Here is a 22,724-nt window from a genome sequence, read left to right on the forward strand (position 1 = left end):
TATAGAACATGAGTAAGCATGTACTTGGTGAAACATAGCAGAATTGTGTTAAATATGCATAGTAAGTTAGTAAACTATAGGCATGTTGAAGTTAAAATAAATAGAAAATATCAAGGAACAGAGGGTCAGTTGTAGTCAAAAAGGAATGAAAAAACTAAGTTATAAACAATAATGACATCTCTGGGCTAACAACTATGTCACTCATAAATCAGCCATCCATTAGTGACACCTAGGGTAGTCTGATATGTGCTCTAGCCAAGAAATGCAAAGAAAACCTGTCTGTTCAGCAGCTTAACTATAATATCAATAGTAAGCTCTGTTTGTGGCCAGGCATACTTCCCTGCATCAATCTAATAGAGCAGGCATGTGCCATTGGCCCAAAGCACTTTCCACCTGTGGCCTCTTCGTGGAACCCTCATCTCTGGTCCTCGTAAGTACATCATCAGTGGAGGAGGTTCATATGGCAGATAGGATAGATGAGTATGGCTCAACCATGATTCAGGTGGTCCTCGTAAGTACATCAGGTGGTGGTGTCCTTCCACTTGCTTGCACCTTATCCTAAGTGTATCAACTCACTACAACTCTTTTCCTTGCTCTTCACTGAATATTTAAATTGATTCAATGTCATTTAAGAATCCTAATTTGGCCTGTTAACCTTCTATTTCATCACCTCTAGGAGAGTTTGCCTAACATTTTACTTAGGGGTCACCATTGCATTAAGTTACTTTCTCATATGCCAGTTGAATTCAAGCATTAATCTTCTCCCAGAATGTCCCTGCTTTAGCACCTCTCATTGTATCCTGTTCATTTCCACTATGTTTCTATTATGACATTTATCACACCACACTGTGATTAACTGTTTACTCCTCTCTTCCTAGTCTGTGAATTCCTTGGAAGCAGGGATATTTTATTCTTTTTGTCTAATTATTACTTAACAAAGTATCAACCACAAGTAAACAGTAAAATTAGGGAATGCAACCTCTTGCAGACACAGTTGGGTGATTATCCATTGTTTTTGCTTTTCTCCCATTCTCTAGTTCTAAGATTTGTATAACATAGTGAACATCAAAAGCCTGCCCAGTCAGGGAGCAGTATCAAAGCGGTGAGAACACAGGATCGCTGCAGAAAGCAACTTACAGTAGGTGTATAGCCTTATCTTGTCTGTCCCATATTTTTCACTTGTTGGTTAAAACAATTGTTTTTCTTTCCCTCCTATCCCTGCCTTAAAATGGTTAAAAGGCCAAGAATCTTCAGATTGGGAGACTTCGAGCTCTCAATGATTCTAGATGAATAAAATTCACTTTAAAAGTTAATGAGCCCCTGCACTGTACCGGACAACAGGATATTAGAAAGATACTCTTTCCTCAAAAAGTTTAGAAGCTTTTTCCTGGAGCCTACATTTTACTCCAACTAAAAGCTATTTTTATAGATTATAGTATAACAAAAGGAAGGGAATACATTTCGATTGCATGAAAGAAATAAAATGTAAGACCTTTATTGGGTCCGTTAAACTCGCTCACTCCCCTTCAGGGTTTAGGGGTATTTGGGTGCGAAGGTTTAGTATCATGCACAAGTGTAGAGGTGTGCAAACACAAGCCAAGTTAGTGGAATCTGTATCTTCTCAGAAATGGCCCTCTGCGCCTTCTCTACTCCCTCACCGCGGAGGCTGCAAAGACCAGTCAGCGCCTGAAGCAACTATTGCCTTCGCTTGAATCATTCGCCAATTCACGTCACCCGCCCTTTCCGCCGCCAGAGGCCGCGCGCTGGGTTCCGCTCTAGGCTTCTCCCGGACTTCTCTCTATGGTGGCTCTGAGCCTCTCTAGCCCGCGCTCGCCGTCCTCTCAGTGGTAGCACGGGGACGAGCTGGAGAGCGGGTACCGAGTCTGTCCAGTGTCGGCTAGGGTCCTGCTCGAACCCGGACGGAGGAGAGCTCAAGCTAAGGTGGAAGGGGACCAGGGGAGGAGAGGGGACGTGGGGAGGGGCTCCTGGGTGGGGAGGTAGCCCGGGCGGCGTCACGGAGGTCCCCGAGGAGAGATGGGAGAGGAGGCCCGCACACATGAAGGGGATTTTCTGCTGTTGGCTGGGGCCTCCTGCAACCTCCCGCCCTGCGGATCCCCACCCCCAGCCCCTGTTCCGCTAAGGGCCCCTTGAGTCAAAGCCTGGTGGAGTTTCTGTCCCCTCCGCGGGTTGTCGCCTCTTTTCAGGAGGCCCGGAGCTCTCAAAACTATGATTTTGGCTTCTACTAGTTAGGGTTATTGTGGCCTTGAACCCTGTATGCCTCTTATATCTCCTATTTTGTTTTTAATTTTTAAAATCAGAATCCTCTCGGCCTTAGCTATTTGGTTGAGGTCGGAGGCTAAGTAACATATATATATATATATATATATATTTAGTCAGGTACCTTGAACATAGTAGGTGCTCACTGGATGTATCTGGTGGATTCTGTCATTTTGATTTAAGGGCAGTAATCCATGTGACCACGACAGGGTTGGGATGGGACTGACTGCAGGTTCCTGGAGGTCTAGTCATAATGATTTCGGGAGATTCGCCCATCTGGACGTGAGATTCTGGCAGTTTCTGAACATGTTTTCATTCTAAAGACGTTAAGTGTCAACTAAGTGCCAGTATTGTGCTAGAGAAGCCATAACTGTAAACAGGATCTGGGGATCCGTTTCCCTCACAGCTCTGTACGTAATGGAAAAGACTAACAAGTAACAAAAATCATGTGATGAGCGACATGGAAAGGGAAGTCCTTGAAGTTATTCTTTTACATTGGTTGATGCGGAAAATAGCACCCTATAGCTCTTAGCCTTCCAGCAGCTGAGAGGTAATTGAGAAAAAGTTTCAACGCACTATGAAAGGGTTGTGCAAACACAGAGCAAAGAGGACTTGTAACAGTAGTAGTATTTGGATACTTCACCAGATAGGTGATGACACTGATGGTGTCTTGAAAGATAAGTTAGCATTGCCGGGCACAGAAAGAGCCAAAGGCTTTCCACGAAGAGAGGACGATATTAAAGGCATAACGGGTAAAAGAGCTTTGTTGGTAGTGTTATGTGGCCTGGACTATGTGGTGTTTGGAACAAACCGTGCAAGCATCCAGACATTATTTTGTAGGAAGGGGTGAAAGTATTTCAACAAAATAGTTACAGTTCAGTTTCACAGTCATTTAATATCCACCGTGTTAATAAGTATTGTTTGGCAGTTTGGGCCACAACAAAAATAAGGTAGAATGAGAACAGCTTTACCCACTCCTCTTGGTCTGGAGATAACCTCTAAGTGTTGAAATCCCTCTTGTGCTCTCTTTGACCTTTTAAGGGCCAGAGGGATAGGAAGGAATTGCAAATGGGGTTTGGAAGCCAGAAGGGTTTGCTAAATTATTCCAGAAATGACTTGAAAGTACACAGGACAAAGCATTTAAAAATGTGAGGGGAGTGCATTAGGTGAGCCTAGAGTAAACTGATAGGAACTAATTAGGAGTAATTCTTCATATAAAGTGAAAGTAGGATTTTTATTTAAAAGTTATTTATTCAGCAAATGCTTGAGCAATAGCAGGCACTGTACTAGGCTTGGTAACTACAGTCGTAAGCTTCAGTTTCTTCATCTGTAAATGGAGATGATAGTACTTATCTCAAGGTTGTGAAGATTCATGAGATGATGTTGGCACTTAGTGCTGTACCTGGCACTTTTTATTAACTTTTTGTTAACTACAGGCACTTTTTAATCGAATCTTTTAAATGGTACTAGGGGCTGCATTTTTGTTTTAAATTCTCTTTACCATTCATATTGAGCCTGGGTCTTCTTGAGGATTGAGACTATCATCTTGGCTTTTGAAGCCTTCAGTTAATGCCCATTGACATGATATAGGTAGTTGGTATTTGAAGATAATAGACACAAAAAAGTTCACAATTGCAAGATGCCTGACTTTTGTAGGTGTGTGTGCCCATAACTAAAGCTGCTGATTTGAGGTAGTAGGGGTAGATGATATTATTTTATTTTCAATAAAAGATAATCCAGGTAAATGCTTTATAAGTTGTAAGACTATGCAAAAAAATTCCCATTTTTTTTGTGGAACATTTCATGAAAACTTTGTTTTTCGTGAAAGAGAAAGACCTATGAGTTGAAATTAAGTGAATTTCTTATTTGGTTAAATTTCCTCTTAATGCTACTTTTCTGACTAGTTGGGAGACTAGTAAGACAGTAAAAAGTTGTATTAAGGGAAATCAACATATTGGAACACAGATTGTCACATCTCCCCTAAAAAATTGGGAAGAAAAAATGAGTTCCTGATTAATCCTCAGCTCCCTCTGTTATTGTTTTGTTAGTGATGGTGTTCTGCTTTAACACCTGTAGAAACCCTGTGATAATGTCCTAGACCTTGCCTTATTAGAGGAGGCTTGCAACCATCATGTCCTTGTATGTGTTTGCTTATCTTCCTCAATCCTTCTGACCTTACCTACCTTATAGTTTGGTAGTGGGTAGCAAGAAATATGTTTAAGAGCTCATTTAAAACTCAAGATGTAAAGCTGAATAATTCCCTGAGCTGGCAGCTTTCAAATTATATAAGGAACAAATACTTTTACTACCTAAGTTAGTAGAATGGGTCTAGTCTATTCTACATTTATTTCATTCTCTTTTGACACTTCTGGTAGTGCTATAAAAATATTAAATGTTAATCTTAGAATCACAAAATATACTGAGAAAATAACTTTTATTTGATAATTTAAAAAAGATAATTGCCAAAGGAGGAAAGGGACTACTGCAATGGGGAGAACTCTGGCCAAAAGATCTCTGAGAAGCATCTCAAAGGAGTAAATTATGTTACAAAGAATAGGTAGGAAAATATGTTCTAATCTTTATATGAGGACTCTATTCTTTAACTCCCATTACCATGTAATGGCTGTTGTATTTTGCAGTTCCCACATTAAAGAAGACCTGAGAATGTATCCCCAAAAGCATTAGCTTAAAATACAAGACTGCCATATTAACATTTTTTGCTGATGTTAGTCCCAGCAAAGACTAGAAAAGTGCTGGCTGTAAATGTCTTTTCCTATTTATCTAAATATGGACTACTCAGGAAACTTGAGGTTCTCCATTAAGAGTATCTTTAATTAATTGGGCCAGCCTTTAAAATGATACCACATTTTTAAAATAGATTATATTTTCCTGTATTGTGGTTTGCCCCTTTATCAATCAAATTGATGAGGAAAGGTGAAACTTAAACTTTGCATCTCAATACAAATTATTCAAGTTATTTGAATTTAATTTTTCTTTACAACACCCAAACTGATTCACTAAAGTTATGTTTATCTGCTCAGCAATTTAGGGAACAATGTGGCAATTTTGTGGTTTTTTTGAGATTATCCTCTTAAAAGTGCCAGTATTTTAAAATAGCATTGTGTAATTTTACACGCTTTTGTGATGGAGTGCTGTTTCGTTATATAATTTTGGCTTGGATTCTTTCCATTTGCATTTGTTTATGTAATTTCAGAAGGAATACTGAACATCTGAGTTCTGGATGATACTAATAAACTAATAATTGCAGAGGTTTTAAAAAAAAAATAATAGGTATGAGGAAGTGGGATAAGAGTGATTTATCTGATAGTATAGATCAGCGAATGTTTTCCCCTGAGGCCAGCCTGTTCAGGAGGGGTTGTTCACTGTCTCTGGCCAAGGGTTGGCCAAAGTTCAGGGACTTGAGGGAAGGAGAAAAACTTTAAAGGCTGGTCAACAGGCATTTTGTTCCAGTTGATAAGGAGGGACAAGCAAATTATTCATAAATTCATAAATGAAGCAAAAGGCTCTGGTCATAGGTACATAAGGGGTCAGGCATCCTTGAGTCTTAGTCAAGCAGAGGGAACAATGGGAGGATTTCTTTAACTATGGCTGTTAAAGAACCAGGAACACAGGACTCAGGTAAAATTCAACTTGTCAAAAGGTATTTTTGCTATTGGACCTTGAAAATAAATAAGTACACAGACATCTATATGAGAAGGCCTTAGAGCTAGGTGCAGTGGTTCATGCCTGTAATTCTAGCACTTTGGGAGGCCAATGAGGATTGCTCTAGCCCAGGAGTTTTTTGCCATGAGCTCTGAGGAGACCACTGCACTCCAGCCTGGGTAAAAGAGTGAGACCCAGTGTCAAAAAAAAGTCCTTAGGAGGCCCACTGGCCCATTCAGGAATTAAATAAATATTAGTATTTGTAAATCTACATCACTAGGTGTAGTTTTGAAAGTATTTAAACCTAGATTTGGCTGGGCACGGTGGCTCACGCCTGTAATCCTAGCACTCTGGGAGGCCGAGGCGGGTGGATCGCTCGAAGTCAGGAGTTCGAGACCAGCCTGAGCAAGAGGGAGACCCCCGTCTCTACTAAAAATAGAAAGAAATTATCTGGCCAACTAAAAATATATATAGAAAAAATTAGCCGGGCATGCTGGCACATGCCTGTAGTCCCAGCTACTCGGGAGGCTGAGGCAGGAGGATTGCTTGAGCCCAGGAGTTTGAGGTTGCTGTGAGCTAGGCTGACGCCACGGCACTCACTCTAGCCCAGGCAACAGAGTGAGACTCCGTCTCAAAATAAATAAATAAATAAAACCTAGATTTCATTTGTACAGTGGTGAATCTTTCTAAGATTGGGGCAGGTAAAAAAATCCAAATTAATGAGGTATAAATGAATACATTTAAGATTTTTTGTTTGTTATTGGTTTGCTTGTTGTCCTTTAAGAAGCAGGACTTGTTTTCTTCTTCCATGAGGAATAGTAGGTATTGTACTGCTCAAAATGATTGGCTGGAGCAGATTAATCTTTTCCTATGTTAAGAGATAATTTTCCACAAAAAGGGGGAGGGTAGTAAAATCATGACTATCACACAGAAAATGAACACATGTTGAAGATTTTTGTTTAACTTATTAACAAGGGAACAAGAGAACAGTTAAGATGTTATAACCAGTTTAAATAACAATAAAAAGTACAGACATGTTTATAGAGCAGGAATATTGAAATAAATGTTCAAATGAAGGCAAAACGGATTTCCTCCACAGTGGGGCAGGAAAGTTCATTGAACCTCTACCAGATAGAATTTATAAGAATACAGACAAAAATTATTTTTCATTGCTGCTGGCTATCTACAGTTGACAGTTGTAAAATAACTCAAAGGCATTAAAAGACTCAGAGGCCCCATATAATCAGAATGTGAAAACCTGAAAGGCTGTGCTTTCAACAGTGCAGTTTTCTATTGAAGCAGATATTTTTCTCTGACCCTATTTTGTCAAATTTAAAACTCCCTGCTCCTATAGTCTTCCCTAGTGTCAGACTTCTTGGAAGACAAATACATGTGTGTTTTTCTTACTCTTTTTGGTATATTCTATAAAATTTAGAAGCTGTTTGGAGAATTTTTTTAATTGAATTGTCTGAAGCAGTGCCTCTCAAACTGTAATTTGCTTACAAATCACCGGACATCTTTTTTTAAATGCAGATCCTGATTCAGTGTGTCTAGGGCTGTTCCCAGCTGATGCCAGTGCTGGTTTATGGAAAGCAAATAGCAGTGCATTTCTGACTATATTGATTAAGGAAGGGGTTAGGTAGTTTACTAAAGAACATAGCACTGTACTGTAGGTAAAGGGAACAACATGAAATTGCTGGACTGTCACTTGAAGAAAATAAAATATCAATTTTAGGCCACATTGCCAGAACACAGGTCAAAATGAGCAATAACAATTGCTAGGGAGTAGATCCAAAGAGCTCTATAACAGAACTTTAAGAGGACAGAAAATCTGGAAATGAGGACATTGAGGAATATAACAGAGGAGAAGCCACCAGAGGGTATAGTTTTTAGAAAGCAGACAGTGATCACTTATCACTGCCTGAAATTTTATGCTTCTTGAGCTAGTTGTACTCTTCTTTGGCAGTACATGAGCAAACTACCTCATTGTAAATCAGCTAACCTATATAAGGAAGCTAACCTATGTAAGACTTAAAGCGTGAAACTGCCTTTAACTGAGGGGAATGCACTTTTACCCTGATAGTTCACTCAAGTGTGAATGGTATTAATGTGCCACTGAGTTTTAATCAGTGTGTAAAATTCAGTTTTTACTGTACCTGACAATTTGTTCGGTAAGACATTTTAATTTTAAACTGAGCTAGTCCTGTAATTTGCTCATAGGAAATTCAGTTTTCTCTTAGCAACAGGTAAGATATAGAGTTGGCATCAATTGGGAAAGATCTCTACTTACTGGAAGATGCAGAAAATGGGGTTGCCAGATTTAGCAAATAATAATACAGGATGCACTGTTAAATTTGAATTTCAGACAGTGAATTTTTAGCTATATTTGGGACATAATTAAAATAATTATTTGTTAGATAAAAATTGCATATTATCCTAAATTGCAATTTAGCTGAACATCCTGCAGTTTGTCTGGCAATAACAATAATAAATAATTCCACCCCAGCAGTGACGCTTGGAGAATGGCTGCTTAGAAAGTAGTACCATAATTATGGGGGCAGTATAATTCCTTTAAGTGCTTCTCCAAAAATTATAGTGTTCTAAAGTATGCCAAGAGCTCGAAATGGCTGGAAGCCACTTTTTACCAGAAGGGATGTTTTCAAAGACTGATAGCATCATGGCTTACTTGAAGGAAAAAACTTTTAACTCTGCACTCCAAATAAGAGTCCAAAGTTCATAGTAGTTTAAAGTTAATAAAAGAATTTTGTGAGGGAAAAAAGAACTTATGCTCTTGTGGAAGATGTCCAAGCAAAAACTTAACTAGAAAAATAGATTTAGTAAGGGTTAATTATATTTCCAAGTTTCCAAGAAAGTCCTTAGAAATAGGTATTGAACTTCACTGGCACAAGTTACAAGAGTCTGCTGATGAACTCTTGTGAATTAAGTAGTGGTTTAGCCAAGATTAAAGGAAACTAAGGGAACAGAGGCCCCCAATAGCCAAAATAATATTTTTTCTACCTAAAATTAAGATTAATAGGGTAAATAAAATTACCTTAAAGGGTAAAAATGTGTTATTACTATGGACAGATAAGGTTTCTAAAATAAATTTCCTAAGTCACAAGATGCTTTTCCTGTCAGGACAGCCCAAGTTTTGAACACTAGGAAATAGCTTTATGATTAAAAAAATAATCCTGTTGTAAATTAGTGGCTACAAATTGGTGATAGTTACCTGAAAATATAATGAAAATATGTGGTATTAAGATACTAAGCGTTAACAGTTTCTATAATGTGCTGGGGGATGGGTGATCTAGTTTCCTTCTTTGTATTGACTTAAGATCAGAGCCAGATTTGTGTCCCATATTTGCTAAGATACATTGTCTCATATTTTGTTGTTTTGTAACCTTAACTCTGGCCTCTTCTTTTTCCACTCCTTAATTTATCTTAATCCAATTTTCTCTTTGAACAAAAATCTAATTATTACTATGACACAAGCCATTTTATCAGATGTGATTGGGACCTATATTTCTTGAATTTTAAAAGTTGGCTAAAACAGAATACTGTTTTAACCAGTTTTAAAATTTTTTCAGTTAAAATGTTCAATAAAATTTTAACACTTCAAAGTATATTTTTTAACTTTCTAAATTTAGTATTGACTTAAAACAGATATATATTTATTCACCATTTTTTGTTACTCGAGGCAAGGGTTTTTTTCTTTGTATGTGGCTTTACTGATTATATAGTTTCTGCAGAAACCATGTCAAAAAGTATTTAAGATTTCTAGCCACTTTTTTTGTTGTTTTTTAAAGAAGAGCAAAGCTTAAAAACTGCAAAATTTCAGAATCCTGGATTTCACAATACCACCACCCATGTTTCAGTGGGTCACATCTTTTCTCAACAACAGTTTTTTCCTAGTGACTTGCATTTGTTGCATCTTTTCTTAAAAATTCAACTTAGTTTTTTTAATTTGCTTTGAAAAATTTCAAATAGGAGGTATAGAAAATAATGAGACACTTCTTTACACGCCACCAAGCCTTATTTTCTGTAATTCTTTTTGGAGGAAAAAAAAAAAAAAATGTTTTTTCCTCTTCAGAAGTATCCACAAATTTGGCATCTGTTACTCTCGTTTATATTTTAGTATGTGTTAATGTTTTCATCCATAAATCTTTATACCATTTTACATTTAAAATTTTATATTAATGATGAAACTATATGTCTTGTAGCAGATTTTTTTCACTTCAGATTTGTCTTTGAGATTTATGCATGCTGATTCCTATAATTCATGCAGTTTATTCATTTTAACTGTTACGTAGAAGTCCCTTGAATGAGTGACCCACAATTTCTCATCTTTTACAATTAGGTTATTTCTCATCTTTCACTACCAAAAACAGTGAATGCTGAAAATTTTTGTATATAACTTGTGCTCATATTGGAGATAATTTTTTTCAGCATAGACACCTAGAACTGAAAGTGCTTGGTCTTGGGGTATGTACTTCTTCGGTTGGCAAGAACTTGCAGAACATTGTAAAGCAGTTGCAGCAATGTATGTTCCTACCAAAGTATAAGGAGCCTGTAGGAGTTGGCCACATCTTTTTTTTTTTTTGAGACAGAGTCTCGCTCTGTTGCCTGGGCTAGAGTGAGTGCCCGTGACATCAGCCTAGCTCACAGCAACCTCAAACTCCTGGGTTCAAGCAATCCTTCTGCCTCAGCCTCCTGAGTAGCTGGCACTACAGGCATGTGCCACCATGCCCAGCTAATTTTTTCTATATATTTTTAATTGTCCAGCTCATTTCTTTCGATTTTTAGTTGAGACGGGCCTTGCTTTTGCTCAGGATGATCTGGAACTCCTGACCTCCAGCGATCCTACCATCTCAGCCTCCCAAAGTGCTAGGATTACAGGCGTGAGCCACTGCACCCACCCCTGCCCCAGCATTGGCCACATCTTAGCCAGCAGTAGGATATTAGAGTTTTAAATCTTTTTCAAGCTAATGTTTGAGAAATGGTATTTAATTTATATTTTCCTAAGAACTATGAGGTAAATACTTTGTATGCATTTATTGGCTTTGTTCTCTTTCTCTGTGAATTGCCTATTTGTTTAGTTTTCCAATGGGTTCTTTATTTTCTAATTGAAGTCAGAAGTTGTTTGAATATTTGGTATAATCTGACAATACTTTCAGGTGTGTGTTTTTTTTCTCCTTTTGTTATACAGAAATGTGTGTAATTTTGACATAATCAAATGTATCAGTCTTTTTCTTTGTGCTTTCTTTGAAAAATTCTTTCCTACTCCCGTATCACAAAATCATCTTTATTTTCTCATAAACATTTTTACAGTTTTTCTTTTCATATTTAATTCTTTAATCCATCTGTAATTGATTTTTGTTTGTGCAGAAGAAATCTTACTCATTTTCCACATGTTAGCTGGTTAAAAGTCTTTCTAGATTAATGTGGCATCCCATTGATTATAGTACCACATGTCATACACCAAGCTATTCATGAATCTATTTGTCTAATCTATACCGGTACCACACTGTTTTAATTATCTTAGCTTTGTAGTAAATTAATAATCTAACTTTATTTTCCTTCAAGATTATCTTGGCTTTCTGGGACCTTTACTCTTTCACATAGACCTGCTTGCTAAAGTCCCAGGGTGTGAGGGTAGAATATCTGATGGGATTTTGATTGGAATAGCATTGGATTTATAGATAGATTCCTAGAGAATTGACATATTTACTGTAGTCAGGCTTCCCATGATAAAATACCTATATTTATTTAGGGAAACTCTTCCATATCTTTTGTAAGATCTGTGTATTTTATAAGGTATCTTATAGTGTTTTTGGTTTCCAGCATTCCTGCTGAATTCTCTTACTAGTTCTAATAGTTTGTTGAATCTCTTATATTTCTCTTGTAGATACTTATATCGTCTTTGGGTAATATTTCTTGTTTCTTCCTTTTTAATCCTTATGTGGTCATAAGTAGAATCTGTGATAGCAGATATTCTTCTATAGTTCTCACTTTACAGGTAATATGTCTAATGTTTGATTAAATATAATGGTTATTTTGTAGGCTTTTGGTAAATACCTTTCTATTCCTCATTTGCTTTTAAATGGGTGTTGAATTTTATCAAATGCTTTTTCAGTTTCCCAGATGAAAAATTTGCAGCACAAATCTGATTCTCTTTAATGTTTTCATTAGGGTGATCAGCACATGACCTATTAAAGAGAGATCTCTAAACAAAATAAGTGGGAAAATTTGATGGAATCAAGAATGATGGATCCGTGTTCGGTTGGAGTCCAGCTTCGTACCACAAATGAGTGCCATAAAACCTACTATACTCGTCACACAGGTTTCAAGACTTTGCAAGAATTGTCATCAAATGATATGCTCTTACTTCAACTTAGAACTGGAATGACACTGTCTGGGAACAATACAATTTGCTTTCATCATGTAAAAATTTACATTGACAGATTTGAGGATCTGCAGAAGTCATGCTGTGACCCCTTTAACATACACAAAAAACTAGCCAAAAAAAATTTGCATGTAATCGACTTAGATGATGCCACTTTTCTGAGTGCAAAATTTGGAAGACAACTTGTACCTGGTTGGAAGCTTTGTCCAAAATGTACACAGATAATCAATGGAAGTGTGGATGTTGATTCTGAGGACCGCCAGAAAAGAAAACCTGAATCAGATGTATGTATAGTAGTCATTTTTTTCCTACTATGGAATTTCTACAATGTGAGATTTTATTGAACTATAAAGAAATCATATTTATATTATTACTTTATTCATTAGCATACAGTGAATTTAAAGTTGGGGAGGTAAAAGTAAATGGTGTTTCTGAATTTTTCCATATACCCAAGGTCAAGACTGGGTGATAAAGCAGACCTGGGAAAGGAATGATACACTATGCCTGAGACTCCAAGCTACAACTTTTAGAGCTAAGAGATTAGGAGTGTCTTTTAGAACATTCTTGCAAAGCCAAGATTTAGTTTCTGATACCAAAGTAATCAGTGGGACATGCCAGCCAGCGGGGGTCTTTATAGCAGTATGAATTCCTCTTTTTATGAAGGACATGGAAATAACTGCTTTAAAAGGAACATCAAAGAAGTGACTTGAAATAATTGTTTTTTATTTCAGTCTTTCTCTCTCCTTTAACACTATTCCATTCCTGTTTGAGTTTTTTAAATGCTTGTGAGTTTTCTTTGCTTCTAGCTCTGAATTCTTACTTGCTAGGGTCAATGCTAATTTTAGAACTCCCTGTGGTCAAAAAGCATACATTTTTACATTGTAAAGTATTAAATATTTTATACCTCTCCCTTATTCATCTGCCTACATGCAGATTATTTAACCATATCAGAACAATTTAAGATTTCATAAAGCAATCTTTGGTGTAGAACAAGGTCAAGTATGTCAACAGAGCACTTCTTGAAATTTTTACTGATCATTTCATTCTTGCTGCTGGAATATCTTTCTCAATTTTCTCCTTATTAATAAACCAAATTAAAAGATAATTAAAATTTTAAGTTATATATAGTATTTTCCTTTTGTTGTCCTCACAGAGGCACATCTCCAGGACCCAGTGTTTTCTGCAGTTTATATTCGAATGCTTGCTGGTACCGTCACTCGAAGCATCTTCACCTTATCTAACCATTGTTCTTGTGGAATTGCTCTTGTGCTCTCTGGTTCTCTCCGCAAAATAAAAAACTTAAACTCTTAAGCACCGAAATTTTGTTTTTTCAATGCTTTTTAAAAAGATTATAATACCGTTTCAGAACTTAAAACTATCTTACTTCTTTGCTTTTAAAAATACATAGAATATAATAATAGAACCCTTTCTTAAGGACTCAGGATTGCTATGTACGATTGGGTTATACAGCAGTTTTCCACCTTCCTTCTCGTGGTAGCAGTAGATATTGCAGTTTTCACCAGGCCTGTCCTCTTCTGCTCCTGCTCTGCCAGAGATTAAAATCAAATAATGGAAATGTTATTAATAAATGAACCAATAAACTCTGAGTGTGGTTCAGGGCCATGCAAATTTTCTTGCACTTGGGCTCTAAAAGCTTTTTTTCTTATGTATTCCAGACTATCTTTCAGTTTAAGGAATAATCTGGATTAACATTAAGTATAAGATTTACTTAGTGTGTGATGTCAAGATTCGAGTTGATAATTTGTTTACCTTTATTCAGGGAAGAACTGCTAAAGCTTTGAGGTCATTACAATTTACAAATCCAGGAAAGCAAACTGAATTTGCTCCAGAAACTGGTAAAAGAGAAAAAAGAAGGCTTACAAAAAATGCACCCACTGGTTCAGACAGGTAAGCTGTGTGTTACTCAAGACATATGTTAACTTGCTGTTTCACATATGTATTGTCCCCTATTTTTCTCTTAAATTTTGAATTTACTCCTTAGATATTTTAGATTGGATAGCGTGGAATCAGTAAAAACCTCTGAGGACCTTGGCTTTTATTCATATACAATTAAGACATCCCTTTCAATTCTAAAAATTAGTTTCCAAGAAGGTAGCAGTGAAGTGAACAGGATACTTTTGGCATGAGAGTTAAAATAATTGAAACATACTATATGTCTTAGAATTGATTCACTTTTTGGAAAAACATTGATATTAAGTACAGGCGTACCTGTTTTATCTTCATTCACTTTACTTTATTGTGCCTTATAGATAGATTTTTACAAACTGAAGGTTCGTGGCAACCCTGTGTTGAGCAAGTCTATTGGTGCCATTTTTCCAACGGTGTATGCTCACTTTGTATCTCTGTGTTACATTTTGGTATTTCTTGCAGTTTTTCCAAATTTTTTATTATATCTGTTTTGGCAATCTTTAATCAATATCTTTGATGTTATTACTGATAGTTTTGGGCACCATCAGCCACACAAGTGTAAGATGGCAAACTTAATTGATAAATGTTGTATGTGTTCTGACTGCTCCACCAACCGGCTGTTGCCTAGTCTCTCACCCTTTCTCCAGCCTTCCTATTCCCTAAGATATAACAGCATTGAAATTAGGCCAGTTAATAACCCCACAATGGCCTCTAAGTGGTGAAGTGAAAGAAAGAGTTGCATGTCTCTCACTTTAAATCAAAAGCCAGAAATAGGCCAGGTGCGGTGGCTCACACCTATAATCCTAGCACTCTGGGAGGCTAAGACCAGCTCAGGAGTTCGAGACCAGCCTGAGCAAAAGCGAGACCCCCGTCTCTACTAAAAATAGAACAAAATTAAATGGACAACTAAAAATATATATAGAAAAAATTAGCCGGGCATGGTGGCGCATGCCTGTAGTCCCAGCTACTCAGGATACTGAGGCAGGAGGATCGCTTGAGGCCAGGAGTTTGAGGTTGCTGTGAGCTAGGCTGACACCACGGCACTCTAGCCCGGGCAACAGAGTGAGAATCTGTCTCAAAAAAAAAAAAAAAAGCCAGAAATAAGTAAGCTTAGGGAGGAAGGCATGACAAAAGCTGAGATAGATTCGAAAGGTAGGCTTTTTACACCAGTTAGCAAAGTAGTCAATGCAAAGGAAACGTTCTTGAAGGAAATTAAAAGTGCTATTCCAGTGAACACATAAATGATAAGAAAGCAAAACAGCCTTATTGCTGAGATGGAAAAAGTTTAAGTGGTCTGGATAGAAGATCAAACCAGCTACAACATTCACTTAAGCCAAAGACTAATCTAGAGCAAGGCCCTAACTCTCTTAAATTCTGTCAAGGCTGAGATTGGTGAGGAAACTGCAGGAAAAAAATTAAGCTAGCAGAAGTGGTTCATGAGGTTTAAGGACAGAAGCCGTCTCTATAACATAAAAGGGCAAGGTGAAGCAGCAAGTTATCCAGAAGATTTAGCTAAAGATAACTGATGAAGGTATCTACGCTAAACAGATTTTCATTGTAGATTAACAGTCTATTGGAAGAAAATGTCATCTACGACTTTCGTAGTTACAGAGAAGAAGTCAGTGCCTGGCTTCGAAGGGCAAGCTAACTATCTTGGTAGGTGTTAATGCAGCTGGTGACTTTAAGTTGAAGTTAGTGCTCCTTTATCATTCCAAAAATTCTAGGTCTCTTAAGAATTATGTTAAATCTACTCTGCCTATGCTCTGTAAATGGCACAACAAAGCCTGAATGACGGCACATCCCTTTACAACATGGTTCACTGAATATTTTAAGCCCACTGTTGAGACCTACTGCTCAGAAAAAGATTCCATTCAAAATATTACTGCTTGTCGACAATGCACCTGGTCACCTAAGAACGCTGATGAAATGTACAAGGAGATAACTGTTGTTTTCATGCCTACTAACACAATATACAGTCTGCATTCTGGGTCAAGGAGTAATTTTCACTTTCAAGTCTTACTATTTAGGAAATACATCTTGTGAGGCTATAGCTGCCACAGTAGTGATTCCTCTGTTGGATCTGGGTAAAGTAAATGGAAAATCTTCTGGAAAGGATTCACCATTCTAGATGCCATTAAGAACATTTGTGATTCATGGGAGGAGGTCAATATCAAAAGGAGTTTGGAAGAAGTTGATTCCAGTCCTCATGAATGACTTTGAGGGGTTCAAGACTTCAGTGGAGGAAGTAACTGCAGATGTGGTGGAAATAGCAAGAAAACTGGAATTAGAATTGGAGCCTGATGATGTGATTGAATTGCTGCAATCTTGTGATAAAACTTTAATAGAGGAGGAGTTGCTTCTTGGAGGTGAACAAAGAAGGTAGTTTCTTGAGATGAAATCTACTCCTAGTGGGGATACTGTGCACATTGTTGAAATGACAATGAAGGATTTAGATTATCCATAAACTTAGTTGATAGAGCAGTGGCAGGATTTAAGAGGATTGCCTTCAATTTCGAAAGAAATTCTACTGTGGGTAAGATGCTATCAAACAGCATTGCTGATCAGTCAGCAGCCATCAACATCAAGGCAAAGCCTTCCACCAGGAAAAAGATCACAACTCGCTTTAAGGCTCAGATTGTTAGCATCTTTTCGCAATAGAGTATTTGTAATTAAGGTATGTACATTCTTTTTTAGCCATAAGGCTATTGCATGCTCAATAGACTACAGTATAACATAACTTTTTTATGCACTGGGAAATCAAAAAACTTGTGTGACTTGATTTATTGCAATATTCACCTTATTGCAGTCTGTAACTGAACTCAGAATATCTCCAGGTATGCCTGTAATTGGTATATCTCTGCTCAATGGGTGGCAGCTGAAAGGTATTTAAATTTTATGAGAATGAAAGGTTCCTTTTTATTTTTTACACATCTGAAATAAAAATGCAGTTCTGGTACACTCAACAGAATGAATGAAGAACTAAATTGTTTAGAATATGACTCTTTAAAACAACTGTTATTATATAGTGTAATCATTTGGAATTATTTTTAAGTATTAAATACAATCAACATTTCTATATATGCCATTTATTTTATATATTAAAGATTACCATTGAGTCTTTTAAATATTTTAGGCTCAATTTACTAGAGTCCATGAAAGAATAAGAAAAAGATTTAATTTCAGTATCCAAACCTACAGGGTAGTATACTATAATAAAGATAAAACTATGTTCATGAAACAGTGAAGAAATTGGTAGCCATAAAAATTAGCCACTATTAAAGCCCTTTAAGGTAAAAGGGAAATCATTGCAACAGAAATGTACTTATATTTTGGACAAAGTTTTTGTCCATTCTCTTGCTGAAATGACCTTTAAATGGACTTCAAGAGCCATATCCAGGCTTTTTGGATTCTTCTCAACACTCTAGAGTTAGGTCTCCTCACCTGGAGTTCATTTACTACTGATTGTAGAGTAAGCCTTGACCTTGATTATTTGTGTACCACTTTGGCAAGACCCAATTCAAAATATTTTATCTCTGTAAATTTTTTTCATTACCGTATTTTCAAGTAAATATTTAACAATGGGAGGCCGAGGCGGGTGGATTGCTCAAGGTCAGGAGTTCGAGACCAGCCTGAGCGAGACCCCGTCTCTACTAAAAATAGAAAGACATTATATGGACACCTAAAAATCTATATAGAAAAAATTAGCCGGGCATAGTGGCGCATGCCTGTAGTCCCAGCTACTCGGGAGGCTGAGGCAGTAGGATCGCTTAAGCCCAGGAGTTTGAGGTTGCTGTGAGCTAAGCTGACGCCACGGCACTCACTCTAGCCTGGGCAACAAAGTGAGACCCTGTCTCAACAAAAAAAAAAAAAAAAAAAAATATTTAACAATAATATATTGATGAGGTGTAATTCATTGTGTTTTATTTCACAGACAAGTGATACCAGCGAAGAGTAAAGTCTATGATAGCCAGGGCCTCCTGATTTTCAGTGGGATGGACCTCTGTGACTGCCTCGATGAAGACTGCTTAGGATGTTTCTATGCATGTCCTGCCTGTGGTTCTACCAAATGTGGAGCTGAGTGCCGCTGTGACCGCAAGTGGCTGTATGAGCAAATCGAAATTGAAGGAGGAGAAATAATTCATAATAAACATGCTGGATAATTTGTAGCATCAAACCATGGGGTCTTTAAAGGCCCTCTCGCTATTTCTAAAATTCTGTCATTTAAAATATATTTTAAGCTTGATTGCCAAATGGCAACAATTTGAAAACCACCTCAGTATCCACTCAGTGTGCACTATTTTGCATTTTGAGTGCTTTAAAATTCATTATTTGGTGGGCAGTTAAGATGGGCTATTTCTCAGAAGTCAGCATTAAGCCAGTCTGGGCCTATGTAAACAATTAAGGTATAAAGGCAGCCCTTGATTTGTATGGTTTCCACAGGCAAAAATTAAAAGTGACTGTGACTTAATTAAGTAATACCAGTCTCCTATCAGCGTGGTTCAAATTTCACTTACCACAATATATTAACTGTGAGTAACTGCATGAAGTACAATTTTCTCTGCTAGCTCTTCAGTCCACAGATCACTGTGTAACAGATGTGCTTCATGATCAGTGACCAATCATGTTACTTCTTTAAAATTCTGCCAGTGGTTGGTTCCTGTGCATCTGTTACTCGATTCACTCATAGTGAAGCGTGTGTGGTCTCCTTGTCACCCACTTGACATTTTACAAAAGTGGACAATTGAAAAAGCCAACAAAAATGGAAATAGAGCAAAGACATGAAAAATAATGATGCTGGAAGTGAAATTTGAATGAAACATTAACAGAGTTGCACAAGAAATCACTGATCAATGGGAATGTTTGCACTGCCGCCTTTCTAGAGACTCTGGATATACATCCAGGGGAACTTAGTGAAGGCAAACTTACCAACATAAATGAGGAAAATGGTTGTGACGAAAAAGATAAACATGTCCCAGAGGAAGTGGTGGTTAAAAAAAAATTCACATTAAAGGATATATAATGTGGATACAGAAATATTTTACAACATTGAAAGTACAAATAAAATGGTAGAAGCTGATCCAAACGAATATGATAATTTGCCACCGTATAGAAAAGATTTTTACTCAGTATCATAATTAGACAAAAAAAGACGAGCACTATTCAGACTACTCTTGGTTTTTACAATGAAACAGTTTAATTCTCAATGTTTCTAACATTTTAAATTACAACATATGAAGTATTTTTAAACTTTTTTGCATTTTCTTCTACATTTATGACTGCTAGTTTTTAATATTTTGACAGACTTTTAAAGGTCATGGAACGATCACATTTTTTCCCATTATTAAGCTTGCTTTGCATGGCCATTTTTATGGTCCCACTTTATTGTGGCAAAACGAGGACTGCCTTTAGCTGGGAACAATGCCCACTTCAAGGAAAACTGATTGTAATACAACTGACAGTTAAGTGTTAAACTATTTTGGAAATAATCTACATATCTAAGTGCTAAAATATATTTCTCTTCTCATTTATTCATCAAATAAAAAAATTTTTTAATACTGTAAACCTTTCATTGTTTTACCATGAATTCTTAGTGAAAATTTGTTTTGGGGGACAAAAAAAATCTTCTTATGCATATAGCACAAGTATACATACAATACATAAACATATACTATACCTGTGGTATTCACACTTTGGGGGTTGGTTGGTTAAGACTAAAAGACCTATCCTTAAGGGAATGATAATTAAAAAAAGGTGGAGAAACACTGGTTAAGACATAGATTATAAATACATATTTTGGGAATTGATTGTCGATGTTGGAATTTGCATGGGGGCTGCTTGGACGGTGAGGGAATGGTATCTTCTCTCTGTACTTTCTTTTTTATAGATAGCCATCTGTCATTTTGTCTAAAAGGTTTTGTCACGTAGGACATTGCCACTAAATTAAGTTTTTATTTTCTTTTCCATAAATACAATACTTCAGTTTAATCAAATGAGGTGTTAGCTATTTGAAATATTTTGGAGCCATTAAAACTAAATTTACGTGGCCAGTTTGGATTAAAGATTTTTTTTTTCATTTTAATTTTGTTATCTTTTTAACTGGTTTTACTTTGGAATAGTACTTGCAACCTTGGAATTAAATGTCATTTTTAAGCTCTAATTGTTCACTGCTCTAGTTGTCAGAAATAAAGTTAGCTTATCAATTCCTTGATTGTATATTTCACCTGAGCACTGACAAAATATTTTAGCTTTATTCACTTAAGTCAGATGCCAGATTTTGTTGAAGATATAAACACTCCAAATTTATCTGAACATCCAGTATAATAAATAAGATCTTAGTTACATTACTACTGTCGTTTCTCTTTTTTTTGTTTGTAAATATGAATTAGTCCATTGCTTGTTAGGCTTTTCATAGGGACAAGTTAAAATCTCAGGTAATTGCATTTAAAATAGAAATATCTTTTTGATGGAAAATGAGTAAAATTCAAATTGCTGTATTTCACCATTTCTTAGAATAGACACATTATTTTTCAAAGATGGTAATAAGAAAGTTTTTCAAGGGAAAACTTCTTGAGCAATTTTGCTAATATTATTCATCATGCCCATTTAGAGGACTAGACTGTACATAAGCATAAAAAATGTTTACAGAAAAAGGTATATCTGATTTAGAGTAACCTGTAATAAATGCTGTGTTTTGGAAAAATTACATAATGAGTCCTTAGTGGTTTTTAATATAAAAATTACAGAAATAGGGAATATAATGAAATTATCTAGATCGTCTTTATATTTTGTATAAATATTCCAGGTGGCTAAATCATTTTAGAATTCTAGTAATCTAAAAAGCAAAAATAAAAGTTATATAAACAATTTCTGCTGTGTGTAGGTCCTAGAAGATAAAGTCACAAACCGTAAAGCAGAAATGCATGAATAAAATAGATGGCATCCTGTGTGATCTTTTCTATTTTTTACAAATATATGAAAACAGCTATTTACCTTGGAATATCATACATAGGATTCTTATATTTTTAAAATATTAAGTCTGGTTCTTTGTAACAAGCTATTCTACAACCTGGCAATCTTTCTAATACTGCCTTCCTGGCATGGTTTCAAGCAAATCAATTTTGAAATAAATATCCATATATACACACATATATAGTGATTTATTAATAAAAAACATAATTTTAGTAAGTTTTAGCATAGTTCTTTACTTTTTGGGAGTCAAAGACTCCTGCTAGAAGCTGGTGAAAACTATGAACTATCTTCCCAGGAAAAAATAACTGCATTCATGTATTCACAAATACCTCTGTGTTCAGAACCCCTGAACTTGTATTAGTGTAATATGGAATATTCTTTAAACCATTTGATTTTTTTTCATTGAAGGTAGCTGTCTCAAGTGTAGTTTGGATTGTTATATAGTGTTGTGAATGGTTGGTTGGTTGGTTGGTTTTAAACAAAATCAGAACGTTTCAGTCCTGGAAAACGCTGTTGCTGTCCTACAAAGTCAGATCCCATTGTGGCCTCACACACCCCTCCCACCTCCAAAAAGGTGATTATAAGTCGAATTACAATGTAGAAGCCTGAAATGTCTTATCTGGATGGAACTTTGGTAATTAGAGATTTCCTACTTAGGTTATGGTTAACCCAGCTAGAAATAGCTTAACATTCTGCCTTAGTTTTTGCTGACATCTGCTGGTATCTTCATAAAAATAAACTGCCCTCTGCTGCTACTACTTTCACTTAATTTCTTCACTTCTAAATTAAACTATGGACATGTAATTCCATAATAGCCTACTGAAGTGGATATTAAAAATCCTCAAACTAAAAGGGTTTCTCTATGAAGCACTCATGGGTCTTGCCCAGCAACAGTCAACTATATCGGGCTTTGTTTTGTTTTTAAGAATATGAGTGAGGATACAGAAATGTACACAGTGAAATCTGGGTTTCTTTTATTTTTATAAAGTGGAGCTACTTGGTGAAATAATGCTTTTATCTATTTTTAAAAATATCAAACACCATTGAACACTTAATTTGAAAGGCGTAACAGACTTCAGTAGAGTATATCCCCCAATTTATAGATTATTTCCAATGGCATGGTTGTGAAGATTGACTAATCTTACCAAGATAATTTAGCTTCTAGAAAATAAAGGAGATTTACCATATGAAGCAGATTGTTAACTGGGATAATAGTATTACGTCTTTAAATACAAAAAAGTATTTAAATTTGGAAGTATTTTATTTCAGTCCTGTGAAATGGCACAACTAAAACATAATGGGTTTTTTTAAAAACAATAATTAGAACTCCATGTCATTACAAGCAAACAAATACTTTTTAAAAAGTTGCCGTAACTACCTACACTATGGTTTTAAAATAAATGTACTTATTAAAACTAAAATGTTTGCAAACACTGCTAAAATTAACAAAACCTTCCAAACCTCCCAACTTCAACAACTAATA

The 22,724-nt window shown here is 36.2% G+C and overlaps 1 protein-coding gene across 1 annotated transcript; it reads left to right on the top strand.

The window, feature by feature from the left end:
- The first annotated feature begins 1,886 nt into the window (after nucleotides 1-1,886).
- ARL14EP (ARF like GTPase 14 effector protein) lies at nucleotides 1,887-19,394 on the top strand. Its single transcript, XM_069469753.1, has 4 exons — nucleotides 1,887-1,941; nucleotides 12,130-12,627; nucleotides 14,124-14,251; nucleotides 18,204-19,394. The coding sequence occupies exons 2-4, from the start codon at nucleotides 12,190-12,192 to the stop codon at nucleotides 18,430-18,432; spliced, it is 795 nt and encodes a 264-aa protein (XP_069325854.1). The 5' UTR covers nucleotides 1,887-1,941; nucleotides 12,130-12,189; the 3' UTR covers nucleotides 18,433-19,394.
- Nucleotides 19,395-22,724: the final 3,330 nt, after the last annotated feature.

Source organism: Eulemur rufifrons, chromosome 6 (genome assembly GCF_041146395.1).
Source record: "Eulemur rufifrons isolate Redbay chromosome 6, OSU_ERuf_1, whole genome shotgun sequence".
Classification (NCBI taxonomy): Eukaryota; Metazoa; Chordata; class Mammalia; order Primates; family Lemuridae; genus Eulemur; species Eulemur rufifrons.

Excerpts from the sequence above, each read along its gene's own strand:
- ARL14EP (XM_069469753.1), top strand. The coding sequence starts at position 12,190 with ATGGAATCAAGAATGATGGATCCGTGTTCGGTTGGAGTCCAGCTTCGT. Across the intron at positions 12,628-14,123 it reads AAAGAAAACCTGAATCAGAT|GGAAGAACTGCTAAAGCTTT; the intron begins GTATGTATAGTA and ends ACCTTTATTCAG. Across the intron at positions 14,252-18,203 it reads GCACCCACTGGTTCAGACAG|ACAAGTGATACCAGCGAAGA; the intron begins GTAAGCTGTGTG and ends TTTATTTCACAG.